Genomic DNA, 19,216 nt, shown 5'->3' on the forward strand with positions numbered 1-19,216 from the left:
GGACTAAGGACAGATTGAGGGTACATCTCAGGAGTGATTCCAAATCCCTGTGGACATTTGTTTCGGAGTATTACAAATAATATTACAAAACGTTCTCTGTATAGCTCGAGCACAGAATGTAGAGACTTAGCTTCTCTGTTGTATTGATGGTACTGTAATGGCGCATCCTGCAATTAGATAAGATTAAGTTGCCCCTCTAATCTAAGGAAGTTCCCAGTTCCTTCTCCACAAAACTGTCTCCAGTCAACCATACATGCACTGTGGGTTTGTTGTGTCCTGGACAGGCTGAGTAGGCACTTCAGTTTGAAGGAAGGACAGGCTAGTTGGGAGATATTTTTAGATGCTCTAATAAGGGGCCATTTTGAAATGGAACCAGTCTGAGGAGTAGGTAGCTTTGAGTAAACGAGTGCGGAGAAGAACTAGGATTTAGGACATTTTCAGGTAGGCCTTTTTAGATCCTTTTCTGTAGGTCCTTTTCTTTTAACCACTGCAGTTTTTACTATTGTGTTATTCTTTGTAAAGTTTAGGTACTTTTCTGTAGAGGGATCTAAACTTTTAGGTGTTTTCCTTTTCAGTACAAGGGTCAGTATGATGTTAGTTCTGAAATGTACTTGGTTTCTCTGGCTGTCAGCTCACTTGGCTTTGTTTCCCGCAATGTTTTCAGGCCGCAATGATATTGAAGAGAACTTTGGATTAGGCCATTCTCCCTCAATTTAGACAGATTCAGTTTAAATAAGGGAAATCTGAATAAAGGACTACGCTGTGAGGTCGAGACCAACTGGAGTGAGTGAGTTTGTGTTAGAGTGAATGAGCAGTACATTGGGTTTAGCGCCCATTTGAGAGTGAATGGGCGCCTTCTCCAAGCTCCTTCAGTGAATTACCTTGCCTGTCAGCGCTGAGAGGCACCGGCTTAGGATCTGTGTCTTTGCTTCCTCAACCTCCTACAACGTGCTTAGAGACAGCAAGACATCCTGTTGTATAGACCTCAATAGAAACTGCAGCGATAGAAAAGAAGCTATTCAAGGAAGACTTTTGAGTCAGTCAGTCAGTATAAAATAAAATAAACTCCCAAGAGTATATTTGAGTCTTTTTTGTATTTCCTATTCAGTCTTAGTATACTCCTCCATAAACACATTTTTGAATGGCACTTGTGTATGGCCACAGGGGGTGAGGTTACTGAGACGACCGGGATCGTCTAGCTAAGCGAATCCTGATACTGTCCATTAGCGGAGGGGGCGGGGGCGTCGACAGCCTCATGCGATGCGAAATGGGGGATTGGGATTCTTGGAAGGGTGTGATACCTTCAATGAGATCCCCATGAGAAACCTTTTAAAATCCATCACCCATCTCACTCCTACCCATCCTACCTCAACAGCAGCTAGGCTACTTAACTGCTCTGTTGACATTTAAACATCACCCTAAGGACTTAAATCAATGACATCAAAGCCCTGTCCTGAATGTCTCCAGCTTCAAAGCATATGTGAGCCATTTTGAATCAACCTATCCTCAATCATATGTCTAGCCTGAGTAATATATGGGTGGTTATAGTGGTATGAAATCCACCATTTTGAGTTCATATTTGGGCAAGGGAAATTTGTATTGGACCGAAGTGTTGGGCAGAATTGGAGTGTTGTTGTAGCTGGCGTGTTATCGCTTCTTTATAATCAGTGTTAAAGCCGGACAGACAAATTGCAAACTGCCCAATTATCAGCCATCTATCACAGTATATAACCAGCAGAACAATTCTTAAGAAGAAACCACACACACACACACACACACACACACACTGCTGCTGATGGCAGCCCTCCCATGCAGTCAATCCTCAGCCCCAATAAGTTGTAACAGTGCATTCATAAAGAAGTGAGTGATCATATCGGAGCCCTGCTTGCCCAAGGCTTTGGCACCCACCCAGGAGCATTAACCCGGCGGGGGTTGCGTAATGACGCGTGTCCCTGCCAACCAGGACAGAAACAGCCTTTGTATCAGGGAGCCTACACAGGCTCGTGTGTATGTGTGTCTCAAAATTGACTCTGGTATGTGCGCGTGTCATGTGCGCTTGCGTGTGTTTGCATTTGCTAAAGCCTCAGCAGAACTAGACCAAGTCTGGTTTAAACATGATGTTATTGTTGGCTGTCCGGTCAAAATCGTTGTTTTGTGTTTCTACACCGGGTCCAAGTGGCCTACACTTGTACACTGTAGTCATTTAACAGACTCTTATCTAAAGTGACTTTTAGTACAGTGTACATTTCAATAGATACTTGCTAACCATTTTTCTTAAACAGAGGACCTCTCGCGTGTCTCCTTGATGTCATATCCTGGCCCATGGCTGTCATCATGTGATGTAAGCAAAAATAGTAATTTTATGTTGGTTGCACCAAATTACAATCATAAAGGGGATTTTCCAGGACAAAAGTATTTTAAGTACAACCCTGTTTCCAAAGGAGTTGGGACAGTGCGTAAAATGTAAATACAAACAGAATGCAATTATGTGCAAATCATTGAAACCCTATATTCAATAAAAAATTGTACATTGACAACATATAAAATATTGAAGCTGAGAAAAATTGTTTCTTGAAAAATATATGCCCACTTCGAATTTCATGCCAGCAACACGTTTTAAAATAACAACAAAAGACTGGAAAATGTATGTTATGCAAAAAAATTAATAAACATCACAAAACGAATTAAGTTAATTGGCAACAGGTCAGGAACATGACTGGGTATAAAAAGAGCATCCCAGAGAGGATGAGTCTTTCAGAAATAAAGAGGGGGAGGGCTTCAACAATATGTGAAAGACTGCGCAGGCAAATAGTGTAACAATATAAAAAAAAGAATTGTGATTCAAAATGCAAATTGTTTGGGGATCTCATCATCTATGGTACATAATATAATTAAAAGAAAGTCTGGAGAAATCTCTATGCAAGGGACAAGGCCGTAAACCACTATTGGATCTTCGGGCCCTCAGATGGCACTGCATAACAAATACACACGATTCTGTGGTGGACATCACTGCATGGGCTCAGAAACACTTCCCGAAAACCACTGTCTGTGAACTGAGCTCCTTTAAGATGGACTGAGGCAAAATGGAAAAACTGTGGTCTGACAAATCAATTAATTTCAAATCAACATTTGAAATTAATTTTAGGAATTATGGACGGTGCTTCCTCTGGACTAAAGATCAATATTCAGATGATTTTTATATACATACTATATATCTGTAAAAAAGTTTTATATTATTATTATTATTTAATTCAGTTGGCCAGTAAAAATATAATCCGGTTCCGTTGATTTCAGACCAATTGGCAGAATTTTTTTTTAGCATTGGACCCTGTCTGTGATGGTATGGGGGTGCATTTGTGCCCAGTTGTTCATAGTTGTCTTGCATATCTGTGAAGGCACCATTAATGCTGAGCAATATATACAGGTTTTGGAGCAAAAAAATATTGCCAGATTACATTGTTTTCAGGGAAGGCCTTGCTTATTTATTGCCACTGTAGTTAAAGCTGTACAAGGTGTGATTTCTTTTAGTAAAAAAACTATTACAGCATTTTGCAATTACTCACCGGTCAGAAAGTGCTTCCGCACCAATACCCAATATAAAATTAAGTTCTGAATAATGATATGGAAAATTAATTTACCTGTTCCAAAAAAAGGACCAACGCAGAGTTGAATGTAATTGTTATCCTTGCTAATGTTAGCTTAGGGCTACTGGTTGCTAGATATTGAGAGCTAGTCTGTCTTCTTTTGCTTATTTACAGTTTTATAGTGTTTGCTTTGTAGTAGACAAGGAAGGAATTGGCAGTTTGACATCCTCTGGCTGCCATTATAGATTCTTAGAGTAAGCCAACTTATGTTATTTATCATCCAGGTAAAATATGCGTTCGTGAAAAAGCCAAGGAGGAAAGCCTGCCTCACAGAATGCGATTGGCTGGACCAGAATTGTCTGGAAAGTAGCAGGCTCCAAATATTATAAATTGACATTTCACTGGCACTGAACTGTTTGTGTTGTAATTCAGTGTTATTCACTGCTTTTTGTTACTGTACTCATTTAAAATTTATATTTTGAGGGATTTCATGCATTATTGACACAGAACAGAAGGTGGGCGAGATGGTGGAGAGTGTGTGCTGAAATAGTAGTTGATTTGTGCAATTGATATGTTCACCGGCGCCATGGGTTTAGACCGATGGACCACCCTAGGTTACAAGATCAGTGGCGACTTGTCCTCAGACTGGCATAGTTCAGAGGTTGAGCTAGTGTTTCAGAAGTCTAAACCCTGTTGCATAACTTAAAAGTGTGTTTGTGTGTGTGTGTGTGTGTGTGTGTGTGTGTGTGTGTACAGTTCCCGGAAACAATTAAGAGACCACTGCTTTTTCTTTCTGTTCCAAAAAGTTGCAATAGTCTCAATATTTTTCTGGAGCTGTATATATGATGTTTTCTGTGCATGGCTTCCAAAAGCTGGGCTTATGCATCATGGCTTCGAAACACCAAGTTTAGGTTTGGAGATTAGAGAGTATCTCTTCATGGTGGAGGAGAAATACTCCCAGTGACTAATGAAGAATGCTGAGGAGTTCCTAGGCTGAATTAAAGAATTTCGCCTAAGGCCTAGACTTTGAGAGTTTCACTGCTGTTTTCCAACAGTTTCTGCAAGATAAGTAATACATTTTTAATAGAATCTAACCTTCAGCTGCCTAGCTCTGTTGGCCCGATCCGTTCCTTTCGCAAACTGGAATCGAAAAGTGTACCCAATGACTCTTGTTAATGCAGCTAGTATTTAGGCTTTAAAGGTCCCCTGACATGAAATTTTCATTTTGTGAGGTTTTTTAACATTAATATGAGTTCACCTAGCCTATATATGGTCCCAAATTTTCTAAAAATTCCATTCGGTGTAAATTGAGCATTTTCTATCTTTCTCTGACTTGGTGAAAACGGAGAATCAAACAGGCTGATCTGGACCCGTCTCTTTGTGACGTCTCAAGGAGAAATTGTTAACTCCCATGGTAACTCCCCTTTTTCTGCTTTGCCCGCCCAGAGAAATAATTTAAATAGAGCCAGGTGTGAGGCACACATGTGTGTGAGCGCGACTTCAATTTGTCTACGCGACGAGGAGGGGCATCATGGCTTTTGAGCGAAGGAAACACAATAATTGCTCAGTAATAGGATGTAGAGATGAGCAACGAAGCCTTTTTTTACTTCCTTCGTACATGCCACAGAAGAACCAGTGGAATGATTTCATTTTCTCCGGAAAAGCGCCGACACAGCTTCCCAAAGTTTTGCATGCCTGTGGCAAACATTTCACCGACAACTATGTACATAATGTTACACAACAAAATTATTTACTCCTGCGCGCACATAAATATATAGGCTTTATATATCTTGTGTAACGTGACTTCATGATATGAAGGGAGAATTTTTACATTTAAAAAAACCCTCTTCTCTAAACTAGAATATTTACTGATATAGATGCTAACACAGCTTTAAAATCATCACAAATCAGAGAAACATGAAAAGGCAAAAGCAGATTAGCTTTAGCTTTAACTTACATGATAATCAGACATCCTAACAAAGTATCATATAGACATAATATTTTTAACTAACCATTCGGAAACATCCTTCTGGAGGCGCTGAGTTGCAACTTCTTCATCCGTTGCTTCTCCATCTGGATCGGATTCTGGGTCAAACTGAAATGCTTCAATGTGTCTTCGTGCCATTGCAATATGATCCAGACATACCGGTAAACATGCACGTTACCTTTGCCGCAAGATAGTAAAGGCCACGCCCACCCACCACCTTGCCCCGCCTTTTTCATCCTCATTAAAATTTAAAGTCACAGACACCAATACGGGCCGTTTGAAGGAAGCTCATTCTGTGACTGTATTGTAGTGGCTATAATTCTGCAGCAAGGCTGAATTTTTTAAAAAAGATTTCAGATACAGTACTAGGGACCACTATGGCCTATATTAAAGCCTACAAAAAGTAGCATGTCATGGGACCTTTAAGGACTGCCAGACTACCCCGATCCCCTCAGGCATCCTACATTTGTTAGTGGAATATTAAAGCCTCACTTAGCTATGGAGCTATCAAGCTAGTTAGACAAGTGGGGCCTTACTGAGGCAAATTGGTTTCTGTTCGATTCAGAGCGAATTAGGTAACTTATGTGGCTATAAATGCTGAAGGTCATATGTAAAACCTATCCTGGATCAGAGGGCAGATTTGTATTGTGCCACCCTTAAGGTGTATAGATGTATTATTTATTATAATATATCTGTATATTAATATAATTATGTATATTATTTATTTATGTTAAGTGAAAAACTAGTATAACAATGCTTTTAAAAAAGATAAAGGAAAACTACTAGCCTAAACATATTTTTCAAATCACAAAATAGCCTTAGTTAGAGATTTTTAAGGGAGGAATAGAAGCCAGGTCACTGGAGTGGCAAGCGATTACTATAAGCATTGTGCCAATAAGGGTAACCCATTTAGTAGGTTATTTAGCATTGGTCATATAGTGGACAACATGCCAGTATACGCCTAATTGTTTTGGATTGATATTCTCTGAAGGGCCTGTAATCTGTCATAGGAAAAACAAAGTAATTAGCTGTTTAATTATTGCAGTTAACATGAACAGTTGGCCTCACAAGATGTAGGCTAGCTGTTTAATGTTTCCCTGTTGGAATGTTCATTCAAAATAATTGACTGGACATGGTTACTAAGTACACAATTGTCTGAAAATGACAATTGTACAACCTAAAAAAAAAAGTACAACCTAAAAAATCACTGTACTGTTGTCTAGGAGTTAGACCGTACCATTGAAAGCATTTCCCAGCTCCGGCATAGTTTCTCTGTTTTTGGTCTCCTAATATGCATTCACCTCATTATTGCTGACCTTGAGCGATTTATAGTAAACCTAGATGAATTGTATTGCAATTTTCCAACATTGGAATATATTGTACTTCATTAATGATTCCGGGTATCCAACAACTTAAATGATACATTTATTTTTAGCAAAAATGAAGTCTCAAAATGATTAGCGGACTTGCTTTCAATTCTTTGTTCTTCCCCTTGCAATGACGGTCACACTGACTTTTTTATAATTTTTTGAGGTTGCTCTATGAAGAGAATTTCTATTAAATATTTTAAGATCCTTTTGTCTGTGCTTAAGTACTGCCTTCAATTCAAACCACTAGTCTTCAACAGGCGGTTTGAATGTTATCATTGGATTGAATGGGCGTTATCAGTGGTTATCAGCCTCATAGATATGGGTCAGAAGGGGCCTGCTAGCCTACTGGTAGGCTCAGAAGGCTGTTATCATCCATTCGCATGGTTAATTTAGTATTTAGATAATTTAGTATTGACGAAATCATCAGAGTTTAAAGGCTCTCATTTTAATGGTCTTTCCTGTAGATTTACCCTAATCCTAACCTTAACCCCTTTTAATGGTCATACCTGTAGACTTACCCTAACCTTAACCCATTTTAATGATCTTACCTGTAGACTTACCCTAACCTTAACCCATTTTAATGGTCTTACCTGTAGACTTACCCTAATCCTAACCTTAACCCATTTTAATGGTCTTACCTGTAGCAGCGACCTGAATTCGTCTGGGATTGGATCTGGAGTGTTCTCGTGTATTTATCTGTGATTTACCATGCGAATGGATGATAACAGCCTTCTGAGCCTACCAGTAGGCGTAGCAGGCCCCTTCTGACCCATATATATGAGGCTGATAACCATTGATAACGCCCATTCAATCCAATGATAATATTCGAACCGGGTGTCTTCAATGGGATTAGAGTCCGGAGATTGAGAGAGATTTTTTTTGGTCAGTTAACCATTTCTTTTTGGATATGGAATTGGGCTTATTGACTGAAACATCCACTTGTGTACCAGGTTCATCCTCCTGGCCAAGACATTCCAGGTTTTGTCAAAACCTTGGAAAGATTCATAATTACATTTACCTTATCAATTGCCGTTGGACCAGTAGAAGCTCAATGACAATGACCTATATGTTTTACAATAGGTAGGCTTCTGGGGATATTTTCCCCACCAGAAGGACCACTGTTGTGCTTGGCGAAAGAGACCAATTTGCTAAACAGCAGTGGCTCTTTGATTGGAACCAGTGATTTGGTCATGCACGCCAGTCGTTGTTTTGAGAATGCATGAGCAGAAAATCGCCTGATACCCAATTTTCTAGCGGTTTAACCTGTGGGAACTAGTCACTAATTTGATGTTTGCGCTGAAGGATATGGAATTAGGTATGGTATTGTGCAGAGTCACAGCTCTTTGCACCTTAGAGGGGGACACTGGAATTCTCAATAGCGATGGAGGTTTTGGAGCTGAGATACTTCCCACCAGCTGAAGAGCAGCTCCTCTTTGTCAAGGTCGAACTTCCTTCTACCCTGAAACCCGATGTGGCGACTGTGTTCAGGTGTTTATTTAATTTTTTACACGTATTATGTTAAGTACCTGTTAAGCTGTCAGAATGCTGAATTCCCCCCCAGAGGTAGAGAAGGGCTGGGATGAAACGAAGCCAACGTGTTCACACATCTCGCTGTGTGTATGATCCAGTGGAAACCTTAGAGATTGAACACTTCAAATGTATGTGTAACCTACATTTTGTGCGTCTCCCTGGAATGTGGGTGTCAAAGGATTATGCATGGTTTTCCCAGATATCCGGGCTTTTTGTGTTTCAAAAATCCGGAGAGAGACTGGCGAGTAGGAGGAGCCACTGCAACCTCGCTGAGCAGGTGGGGCAGATTCCGGCCCAACCTATGAGAGAGGGTGGTACTCTTTAGGACTTCATACTCACCAGCTTAGGGAGAATGCAGGCTGTTATTGTAATTGTTATTATTATAGTCTGCGTGAGACAAGGGTTAAAGGAAGAGGAACACAAACAGACGGAGCCCATTCTTCAACCACTGGCTCTCCACAGCTCCTCTGTCCTTGGAATATACACCACAGGCAGTCCAACTATATATTGTTTTAGATTGCTTTCCGCTCGCTCGTCACTATGAAGGCACCACGCGGGTGAGTGTGTGTTTGGGTTTCTGCGCGTGTCCTTGATGCAAACTGTGTCAATGTAAGAGGCGAGTATCGCGGAGAGGTGGTTTGTCATTGAGTTGGCTATATTGGGCGGGTTGTGTGTGTGTATGTGTGTATGAGAGAGATTTGCTATATATTAAGGCTGGGTGGTTTTGTAAAAGTACTTAGTGACAACTGCTGATTTAAAAAGGGCTTTATAAATAAATTAGATTTTGATTGACTGACTATACTGATGAGGACCATAAAAATCCCTGCATTATAAATCAAAGAAATGTTTACATTGTGGGGTAGGCCTGATCAAATTTAGTCAACTGTTCAGTGGATTTGTCATAACTAATGCTTCGCTTGAAAAAGTAAAAAAAACTAATATGCTAGGCCTAGGACTATAGCATTCCTTTTCGAGTTCCATATTTGTTTATTAAAGCAGACTAGCTGTAATTACCCAAAACAGCAATTCTCCAAACCACCCACTCGCTCTGTCCATACAAAAACAGTGTTGGGAGGGTACATGTTGTGAGCCCAACAAGCTCTCACAAATGGACTTTGGAATTCAACGTTTATCCAAGAGTGATTTGAGACTTTTTCTTGTCCGTAAAAAAAAACTGGCGCAGGAGCAAGACAAAAATGCAACAACTTCTCATAGAAATTAGTGTAAAAGAAAGTATCTTTTGTGAACTCTTACCCAGACAAATTGTCTTTATCCAGACCATGGCCTTTTATTACATAGGGTGTGTGTACTTATTATACTGCATGATTTGAATATGTTTTTGTTGGGGACAGCCCTATTGTGGGGTCATTTCTCTGATACCCATTAGAGCATTTAGATTTTTGGCTTAGGTGGAATAAAATATTGAATAGCGATTTTCTTTGGCAAATACTGCAATTACGGTTCTGATTTGTGATTTTCAAACAAGGGTGTAAACGGCTTAGATTAACTCACTTAAAAATAGAGAAAATAGCCTACATAATGTGCTATTAAACTGAATAAAAACCAAGTTAATGGTCAGTGTTTTCTATTTTACACTATTTGTTTAACTGCTCATTGAATGCAATGGTGTTCGCCATATTTTGCCGTTACCATAGCTGATTAGGCAGAATCTTCCAACCCTTATTTTCTCCCACATGACGTTTGTTTGTAGGCACCGACATTGACGTAGAAAGTTAATGACCGAGCTGTTGTGTAGGTGGGACAATAGACATCTTCGCTAGCAGTTGCAGTGTTAACTCAAACTAACATTGAAAAACCATCATTTATTTAAACAAAATGTGTCCAGGGTATTTAAGTAATCTACAAAAATAACTACAGCTGAAAATCACGTAAGGTGCAGATTTTGTTGTTGTTATGTCAATATCGCAATTTCGATTAGGCTATATTTCGAATAATTGTGCAGCCCTAATTGAGGGTACAAATTTCAAATGGGATTAAAATTAGGGTCAAGTTAGATAATTTTTTTGTGTGCGTGTGTGTATGGAATCTGGCCCTCTGGAATCTGGGAGAGTTTTGCTTCAGAATGTCAGGAAGATTTGACAAAAATGATCTACACTGTTCAAAAAAATTAAGGGAACACTTAAATCAAACATTGGGTCTCGATGAACAAAATATATTATAATTAAAAATCTTTACTGTACATTGTTTAATTCGTTGAGAACAAGATGATGTAACAATGGTCAATGGAAACCAAAATCACCAAACGATTTAGGGCTGGATTCAAATTCGCACCGAAAATCAAAGGAAACAATTTAAATCAAAGGCTGTTCCAACTTACGTGAATTTTATCACGGCAACTCATAAAGTGACTCTGTAGTGTATGACAAGGTCTGGGCATGCTCCTGATGAGATGGCGGATGTGGTCCTGGGGGATCTCCTCCCTAACCTGGATCAGGGCATCAGGGAGCTCCTGGAATGTCTGTGGCGCTACTTGGCGGTGTCGCATGTAACAATTCATAATGTCCCAGAGGTTCTCAGTTGGATTTAGGTCTGGGGAACGTGAGGGCCAGTCAGTGGCATCAATTGGGTACTGTTGGCTAGCACGTGGAGGTCTGTCACCCTACAAGGATATGCCTTCCCAGACCATCACGGACACACTGCTAAACCAGTCATGCTGGATGATGTTTCTGGCAGCATAACATTCACCACGGCGCCTCCGGATCCTTTCACGTCTGTCACATGTGCTCAGTGTGAATCTGCTCTTATCTGTGAATGAGGGTGCCAGTAGCGGACCGGCCAATTCTGGTGTTCTCTGGCAAATGCCAATCGAACTGCACAGTGCAGGGCTGTGAGCACAGGTCCCACTAGAGGACGTCGGGCCTTCATACTACCCTCATGGAGTCTGTTTCTGACTATTTGGTCGGAAACATGCACACCAGTGGCCCGCTGGAGGTAATTTTGTAGGGCTCTGGCAGTGCTTCTCCAGTTCCTCTTTGCATGAAAGAGCAGATACCGGTCCTGCTGCAGGGTTGATGCCCTTCTACGGCCCTATCCAGCTCTCCTCGTGTAACGGCTCATCTCCTGGTATCTCCTCCATGCTCTTGAGACTGTACAGCACTCCCAATAGCGTAAACTCTCATCAATGCTGCCTACTACTTGCCAGGCTTAATTTGAATTTGCTTCCAATGCTTTGACCACTCTCCCTTATCTATTCCTTTTGTAAATTGGATGAAATAAGGTTTTTTTCACCAACTAGTTGTGTATTCTGTAATAATCCCACACTAACCTAGTCATTGAGATGTGTATATATATATGGTGTTGTTAACCTACCCAGCTCATGCCTCAGAGTAAAGCTAGCGTGCTTCAAGGTCGCTTGCTTACCTTTTCACCCTAGCTGCCAATGTGTGTCGCCAGCTTGGCATACAAAACTATGGCCATTTGTGCGTGTTTTGCATAAACAAGCCTACTTTTGAACACATCATCTCTCCTGCTCTGTGGTACTGGTGTGACCGACTTTATTTGTAGAGGTATTCTGGTGTTTTGTTAGACTTGCCATAGGGGCGATTGTGGGAAATCCCTTGAGGGGTTGTTGTTTTATGATGCTGATATTCTGGTTACGACTCTAGGAATACACGTTTGTTCTTGAACTGGAACAGTGTTTGTTGTTTTGTGTGTCTATACAGAGTTTAAGTCAAACCTTATAGCTAAGTTTTACTGGTGACTTAAGTCAGTTATTTTGCTGTTGCAATAATCTGTCTGGAGACAGAGCCTTCTCCAGGGCAGCTCCCAGGCTCTGGAACTCCCTCCCCCAAGAGATCCGCACCTCTGAGTCCCTCACCATCTTCCTGTCCCACCTCAAAACCCATCTCTTCACCTCTGCCTACCCGTAGCCCTACGCCCCCCTCCCTTCTCACCCGTGTCTGAATCTTGTCTTGTTTTGTTTTTTCTGTTTTTATAATCTACCTGCATTGTAAAGGGACTTTGAGTCTAAGAAAAGCGCTATATAAATAAAATGTATTATTATTATTAATACAACTTCTGCAATATTTTTTTGAGATTTCGATATGTACTGTGTGTCCTGGTAGCTGCTTGTGATACAGTGTCCAGTTACTATTGTTTTGTCATATTTATGATGGTATTATTCTGCAATATGGAAAATAATAAAACTAAAGAAATATCCTTGAATTAATAAATGTGTTCTAATGATTGACAGGTACTCTACTTCTCTGAGGAATGTACTACTATTGAGTTGTCGTTGTCTTACCTAGGTTACCTAGCTACCTTCAAAAGAATGCACTAATTGTATGTTGCTCTGAATAAGAGCATCCCCTTAATGACAAAAATGTATTTGTGATGTCAAGTCGGTTTAAATAATTGCATGTTTGGCCTAGTTTAAGAACAAAGTGATGTTGCAGCTGGATCCCAAGGGTAACCTAAAAATCTACTATAAAAATCTAGGCCTTCATCCTTGAGTCTAGCCACGTAGGAACAGACACAATAAAACAGAACTGTTTCCCTAGAGGATCGATGTTCCCAGACTATTCATTATTGTACCATTGGTACAACACAGCGCATGGAGTTTGGTCATGCGAACAACCAGTTAATCAGACTATCAAGTTGATATGATCATGGAGACCTATTGTTGTCCATTTGTCCTGTTTCTTGCCAGTTTTTGTGCAGTATGCTGGTAGCCGTATGAACGCTTTTTGCTGGCTATGAGGAATTGTCCTCTTGATGGATTACTCCATTAAAGTCCACTTTCTAACTCCCTCAGCCCTAGGTCAGTCTGTTACTTCATCACATTCCCTAATTTTCCCTTTTGATGATTTTCCTCTCAAACCTATTTTCTTTCAATCTCTTCTGACATTATTTTCTCTCTGTCCCACTGCAGGATATCCATGAGCTCCGATTTCCAGCATTACAGTTTCAGGATGCCGAATATCGGGTTCCAGAACCTTCCCCTCAATATCTACATTGTGGTATTTGGGACTGCCATCTTCGTCTTTATCCTCAGCCTTCTCTTCTGCTGCTACTTGATAAGGTATGATCCACACTGCCATGTCCTACTTTGAATAGTCTCCTTTGAAATTCTTGAAGTGTGGGGTCAGTCGATTAAGCATTCAGATTTCCCCAACGGACGCCATACAGCATAAAGTCTGCATTTTTACATGTTTGGGTACCAGATTTTTCTGTCAAATTTCAAATAAAAGTTAAAGGTTTAAAATGTTCTCTCTGTTCTTGATATTGAAAGAGCCTTGCTTCAATGTGTACATGTAGTGGCCATTATGTTAAACTATCACACCGGAAATGTAATGAACCCCTGATACGTCTGAGCTGATTAAAGTAGGCCAAATCCCTTTTCTCAATTGTCTTACCGTCTCCAATTAGCATTTTGAAGTATTTAACCCCAGTGGTCTTGTGAATTACTTATTTTTATCATCCAAAATTAGATGAAGCATTTTTTTTATGTAACCACATCAGTTACACGTCAATAACACTACTAGGTTAAAAAGTCATTGCTCATGAATCATTTCTCTACCAGTACTTTGGCTCCCTTCTGAAGTTGGATGCCATCTCAGCATCGTACTCAAGGCCCCTCATCTCACCCTCCCGGGTGGCATGTTCCACCATGTGACAGTCTACTCTGTTTACAACAACAGCATGTCCTTAATGGCTTCCTATTTCCTCCGCAGTGCACAATGTGCATGGGAATAAGATGCCATTTTGGGTGCCGTTATCCATGAGAGTTTTACCGTATCCATGAAAAACGTGCTAGAGAAAATCAAAAGAAAATTTGTGGTCTGAACCTGATTTGAAGATGGCTCTGGCATTCTCCCAAACACAAGTAGCCGCGCTTTTTAAAGATAATTCTGTGTACCCCAAGGCCTATTTCTGTACTGCAGTCTCCAAGCGTGGCACATTTCTCTACGCTGTCGCTTCTTATACTGGGGTAGAGGTAACAGTTCCAATATCAAAGAGGGGGATTCTTTTAATATGGTTTTACCAGTTTTACATTAGAACTTGAAGAATAAACTGCACTGGAAGAATGGAATGGAACAGAGACTGATGGTACAGCTCCTTAGAGATGGAAACTTATCCATCATCCCTTTTCACCACAAGGCCGGGCGACTATGCATTCCAAATGACTCCCTAAATGGTGTACTCCCATTTGACCAGAGCTCTATGGGTACTTGTCAAAAGAAGAACACAATTTAGGGGGATATAGAGGTATTTTATTATTTGAGACACTAGCTTACTTTGAAAACGTGATAGAAATTCACTTCGCTGAAACAAACAATATTTAGGCTAGCATAAAAGACAAGCAAAATGTTTAGTCGCTTATGTGTTGCCGTCCTGCTAACCTTAGATGTGACGAGACTGCAATCATTGTGCTTACAAACTCCCATTGTGCACCACTCAGTGGGAGTGTTAGGCAATCAACTCCATAATAATTAAAAAAAAATTGTAAACATGTTCAGTTCCGCTAGCCAACAACAACGTGACCTAGCCTGACCCTTGTGACTCCAAAGTTTCCAAGGTGCTCCAGCTAACCAGTGGGATTTTATGCTCCAATAAACTGCAGCTTTTTATCGTTTAAGTATTTGAGTGCACAGATGGACAGAATTGCCGGGCTTGTCTTGAAATGACCTAATTGACTGAAGCCAGGCTTGTGCTCTTAACAAAATGGCCTACGTAACTGAAGTGAGGCTAATGTAACTCCAACAATTAGTTAAAAGTTCTAATTATTGGAGGCTAATTATTTTTCTCTTTTACAAAGGAACGTCCATTGCATGTTGTAAAAGACAGGACAGTATTATTTGCTACTATTAGACCCAAAGCTTTTTGACGTTCAGGACAGACAAATACTTTACGTAGCTACGTAATAGGAAGCTTAATATAAAATGGTTCTGGTGGATATTAGGATTTGTTCAGGATAGACAAACACTTCGCTGGCCTTACGATTCTCTCGTCTTTTCACTTGACAAAAAAGTTAGTTATCATTAGTGATGGCCATTAAAGGCTTCATTACCATTCTTTTAGCTGCAGGATATTATGATAGCAGTGCTAACTCTATTTCTTTTTCAAAATCAAAGCCATCATTGAAATATATAAGTTAATATAGTAAACAATTTTGTCTGTACATTTTATGTTTAATGTCTGTTCCAATGTTATGCTTGTCTGTTCTTTTTCACAGACTAGATTGTGAACAATATTGCCGTATACATTTCAATTATGGCTTTTATTGTGATAAAGAAAATACCCTTCTACTAAAATAACGCTAATGAATCCTCGAATGGCCATCACTAGTTATTGTCACCTATTTTGATAGATACTGTATCTATGTCATTCTATTTGTGGTGGAGGGAACCTAATAAGAAACGTTACTCAGTTTAACGCAAGTTAATGGTGTCTAACAAAATATTCAAACTTGGCGTGATGTTAATGAGTGAAAATAATATAATATGAAGAGGCTATACTAATTCCCGTCATGTGTGCATTTCGGTGGCGTACTGGTTAACGATAATGCCTTTCAGGTGGGCGACCCGGGTTTGATTCTCGAGAGTGCATCCACAATGAACACATTTTGTTGCGGGCCGGCTGAACTAGGCTTGCCTGGTTTCTTGTTTCACAAAGGATTCAAAACATATTCAACAGCACAGGTTTGGGAAGGCAATACTACTGCTGACTTGATAATCTTAACAGAAAAGTAGTAATCCAACTAGAACAAAGAAAATAAATATACAGTCTGTCATACCTTCTAGTTTTCCCTGGCTTAAACATTTTATAGAGACCTTTATTAAAGCTGCTTAGCTGCATAATTATAGCAACCACCACTTTATTCACATTTCTTTCTGTCCTTCTCTTTAAATGCATACGTTCTAAATTGCTCCCTATTCACTATACACTGCACTTCTTTTGAACAGTGTCCATAGAGCTCTTAGCAGTGAGTGGCTTCCTAGCACTCAACATGACGGAGTCAACTCAATTAGTTTTATCTCCTTTCAGAACAGCCCCTTCAGTGCATTTTAGAGTTCCAGGCCCATATTATATTGCAATAGAAGAGTAAAGTTATGTTCTGCTTTACTGGAAATCTTGGATATATTAGCCACTGGATATCTTATTGGCCACACTACCCGCCCTGGTCCAATTATGATAATCCGGAGTATGGTTGGCATGGCAATGACCAATAACGTTGCAACACTTTAGCATGTCTTGCCCAAAGGAGCGTGAAGCTGCATCTCTCAACCCAAATTCACCTTGAGCATGGTAAGTCTGATTCTGCTTTTATTTTATTTTTTGCCAACCCCTCCTCTGTCAAGACAAAAAGAAATGTCATGATTCCATTCTGGGAAGAAAAAGACAAAACAGGTGGGCAGATTACCAAGTCGTTGCTAGAAGAGCAAAAAACAGAACAAAACATATTGTCCCAAATAGCACCTTCTTTTCTGTGTAGTGCACTATAAGAATAGGGCACTACTGGCCATTTTGGACCAAGACAATACGTTTGTACTTGGCAAGGTGAACGATACAGTCTCCCCATCTAATGGTTCCCCAAGTCTCAATAACCGCCTACCAACCAAACACACCACTGATCCATGAAGTGGCATTGTATAGACTTAGGCTACGTCCCCAGGTACAGATCTAGGATCAGGTCTCCCGGCCCAATCATAACTTTATACTGACACAGCCCACTTTTGACACACCAGTCCACAGTTGAGGCTCTAAAAGCTGGACCAATACGGCATAAGAACTCGTGGTTTGGCTCGAGCAAACAAAGCCCTGAGAGCTTGACGTGAGGCGGGTCTTCACAGCTAGACTCGAATCCCTTTTCTCTGCCAGTCCTGATTCCCCACACATTGGCGTGAAATGAGTCTGTGACAGACAGACATGCATACACACACGCACCGATGAAGGATTTTGTCTTTTCCGCAGTTCTGTTAGTCCGTGGAATGACCACATTCTCAGGCACTCCTCCGGCTCCTTTAATAAATGTTACCGGTACTTTAACCTTGCCACCCCCACTACCATGCTAACAAATCAACTCATCACATCACCCCCCCCACCTTTGACACCCTGACATCTGCCCCTTGGCCAATGGGAGACTGTGCGTCTTTACCTGCTGCTCTCTTTCAGAAGGTGTCAGTCTCTCTCCTAGAACTGTGCTGCTGTGTGTTACAGATCCCTCAGCCTCTCGCTCTGCTCCGAGAGGTTAAGGTTACTAGTCACTGAGGTAAATCTTCAACACATGTCTCTCAATATAATTACCTGTCTCTCTCTTTCTAAGTACATCTGTTCCTTCCTTCTGCTGTTTAAATATACCTTTTTTCAACAGTTTTCTTTTTTTTGTTGCTTTTTGTTGATTTGTGCTTTAGAGCATGGTCAGTGTGTGACATCACCAACGTACCTCAAATGTCTGTAACTATGATTCTACTGTCCTTTTAACTAATCTGCTATAATATGCGCACTGGGTTACCAAAACCAGCCATTTGTTTGAGTGTCTGAATGAATAGGAGTGTAATGATGAGAGTAATGTTAATGCACTATTTACCCATTGGGTGTGTTTAAACTTTTGACTGGTACCGTATTTTAACTGTTCATAGTTAACATTTTAACACTGTGATGCTCGTGGTTTTTGTTCATTTTTGTTTGTTTTGCGCTTGGGTCAGCAATCTCGTGCCTGGCATTCTTCAAGCAATGGTTAAGTGTGATTCATTTTTTTTTAAATTTAACAATACAAAATAAAATACAAATTAAAGGGTTTTTCATCTCAAGAATGTGAACTGCAACTTTTCCTCCGCTGCTTGGCTTCCTCTCTCTGTTGATCTTAAAGCTCCCCACCCAGTCATTAGAATGATCAGGCCCTGCCTCACTAGAAAACGTTTTAATGTTCCCAATCATTCCCTTTCCCTTGATCACTGTTCTTAGATGATTTAAAAGTGACACCAAATTCAAGCCCATCCCCCCCCCCTTGCGAATGTCAGAGATACATAATTACGGAAGCTGGACAGTTTTTCAGGCATGTACCGTGTAGAAAAACATAGCTCTTCCCTCACGCAAATGGCCCGTCAGTCCTTCCTAACTAGTCAGCAATAACCGAGGCCATTATGACAGTCCGGACAGGAGCTATAGTTATTTGGGAACTCTCACGTGAATAACAGCCCGCTGCTCTCATTCGAGGGGAGATGATGAAAAACCAAATTCTGACGAGGCAGCAGAAAATGTCCACCGAGGAGCCGAGACTGACCACATAACAGGGATGATTTGTTTTCAAGGCTGTAACCGGGCCAAACTGACAGTTGGATGAAAATGAATCATATTTGTACTCTTTTTTGTAATTTTTTTTATGCTTTACCGGATAAAGACCTGGGTAAAAAAAATTCAACATTTGCTGAATGTTGAGCCGGCATTGAAGCCATTCCATAGCGGTACTGGCAGTGGCTGAGACCGCTGAATCGCCCTCCTTGACTGGGTACAGTTATTTTCTTGACCTGACATTTAAATGGTCTAGTTGTGGCGGTGGAGCTGTACAACAGCATGCCCACTGACCAGTGTATGTCAGACTGCCCAAAAGGTCATCCGGGCGAGGTTTGAGTGACTTTTGCATTTGGTACTGTGAAACGGATGAGAACGGGGTTATGTTTCAGATGGGCCGGAGTGAATAGCAGCGGCATCAGAGCTTGAAGCAGCCAAACTTGGGCTCACTGGCATTCGGTGTCACGGGTCTCAGCTGAGGGACTGTTGTG

The 19,216-nt window shown here is 40.6% G+C and overlaps 1 protein-coding gene across 3 annotated transcripts in view; it reads left to right on the forward strand.

Moving 5' to 3' along the window:
* The window catches only part of rnf24 (ring finger protein 24), a 47,539-nt gene that overhangs the window by 13,327 nt on the left and 14,996 nt on the right, over positions 1-19,216 (forward strand). The window contains exons 1-2 of one of the 3 annotated variants that reach the window (XM_020043786.2): positions 389-441; positions 13,363-13,512. In XM_020043786.2, the coding sequence (XP_019899345.1) occupies positions 13,370-13,512 (143 nt within the window). In that variant the 5' untranslated portion in view covers positions 389-441; positions 13,363-13,369. Of the gene's footprint in view, positions 1-388; positions 442-8,851; positions 9,029-13,362; positions 13,513-19,216 lie in introns of those variants that run through there. The other 2 variants (XM_010888537.5, XM_010888538.3) reach the window with 2 other exon arrangements.

The sequence above is a fragment of the Esox lucius genome, chromosome 25, assembly GCF_011004845.1.
Source record: "Esox lucius isolate fEsoLuc1 chromosome 25, fEsoLuc1.pri, whole genome shotgun sequence".
NCBI lineage: Eukaryota > Metazoa > Chordata > Actinopteri > Esociformes > Esocidae > Esox > Esox lucius.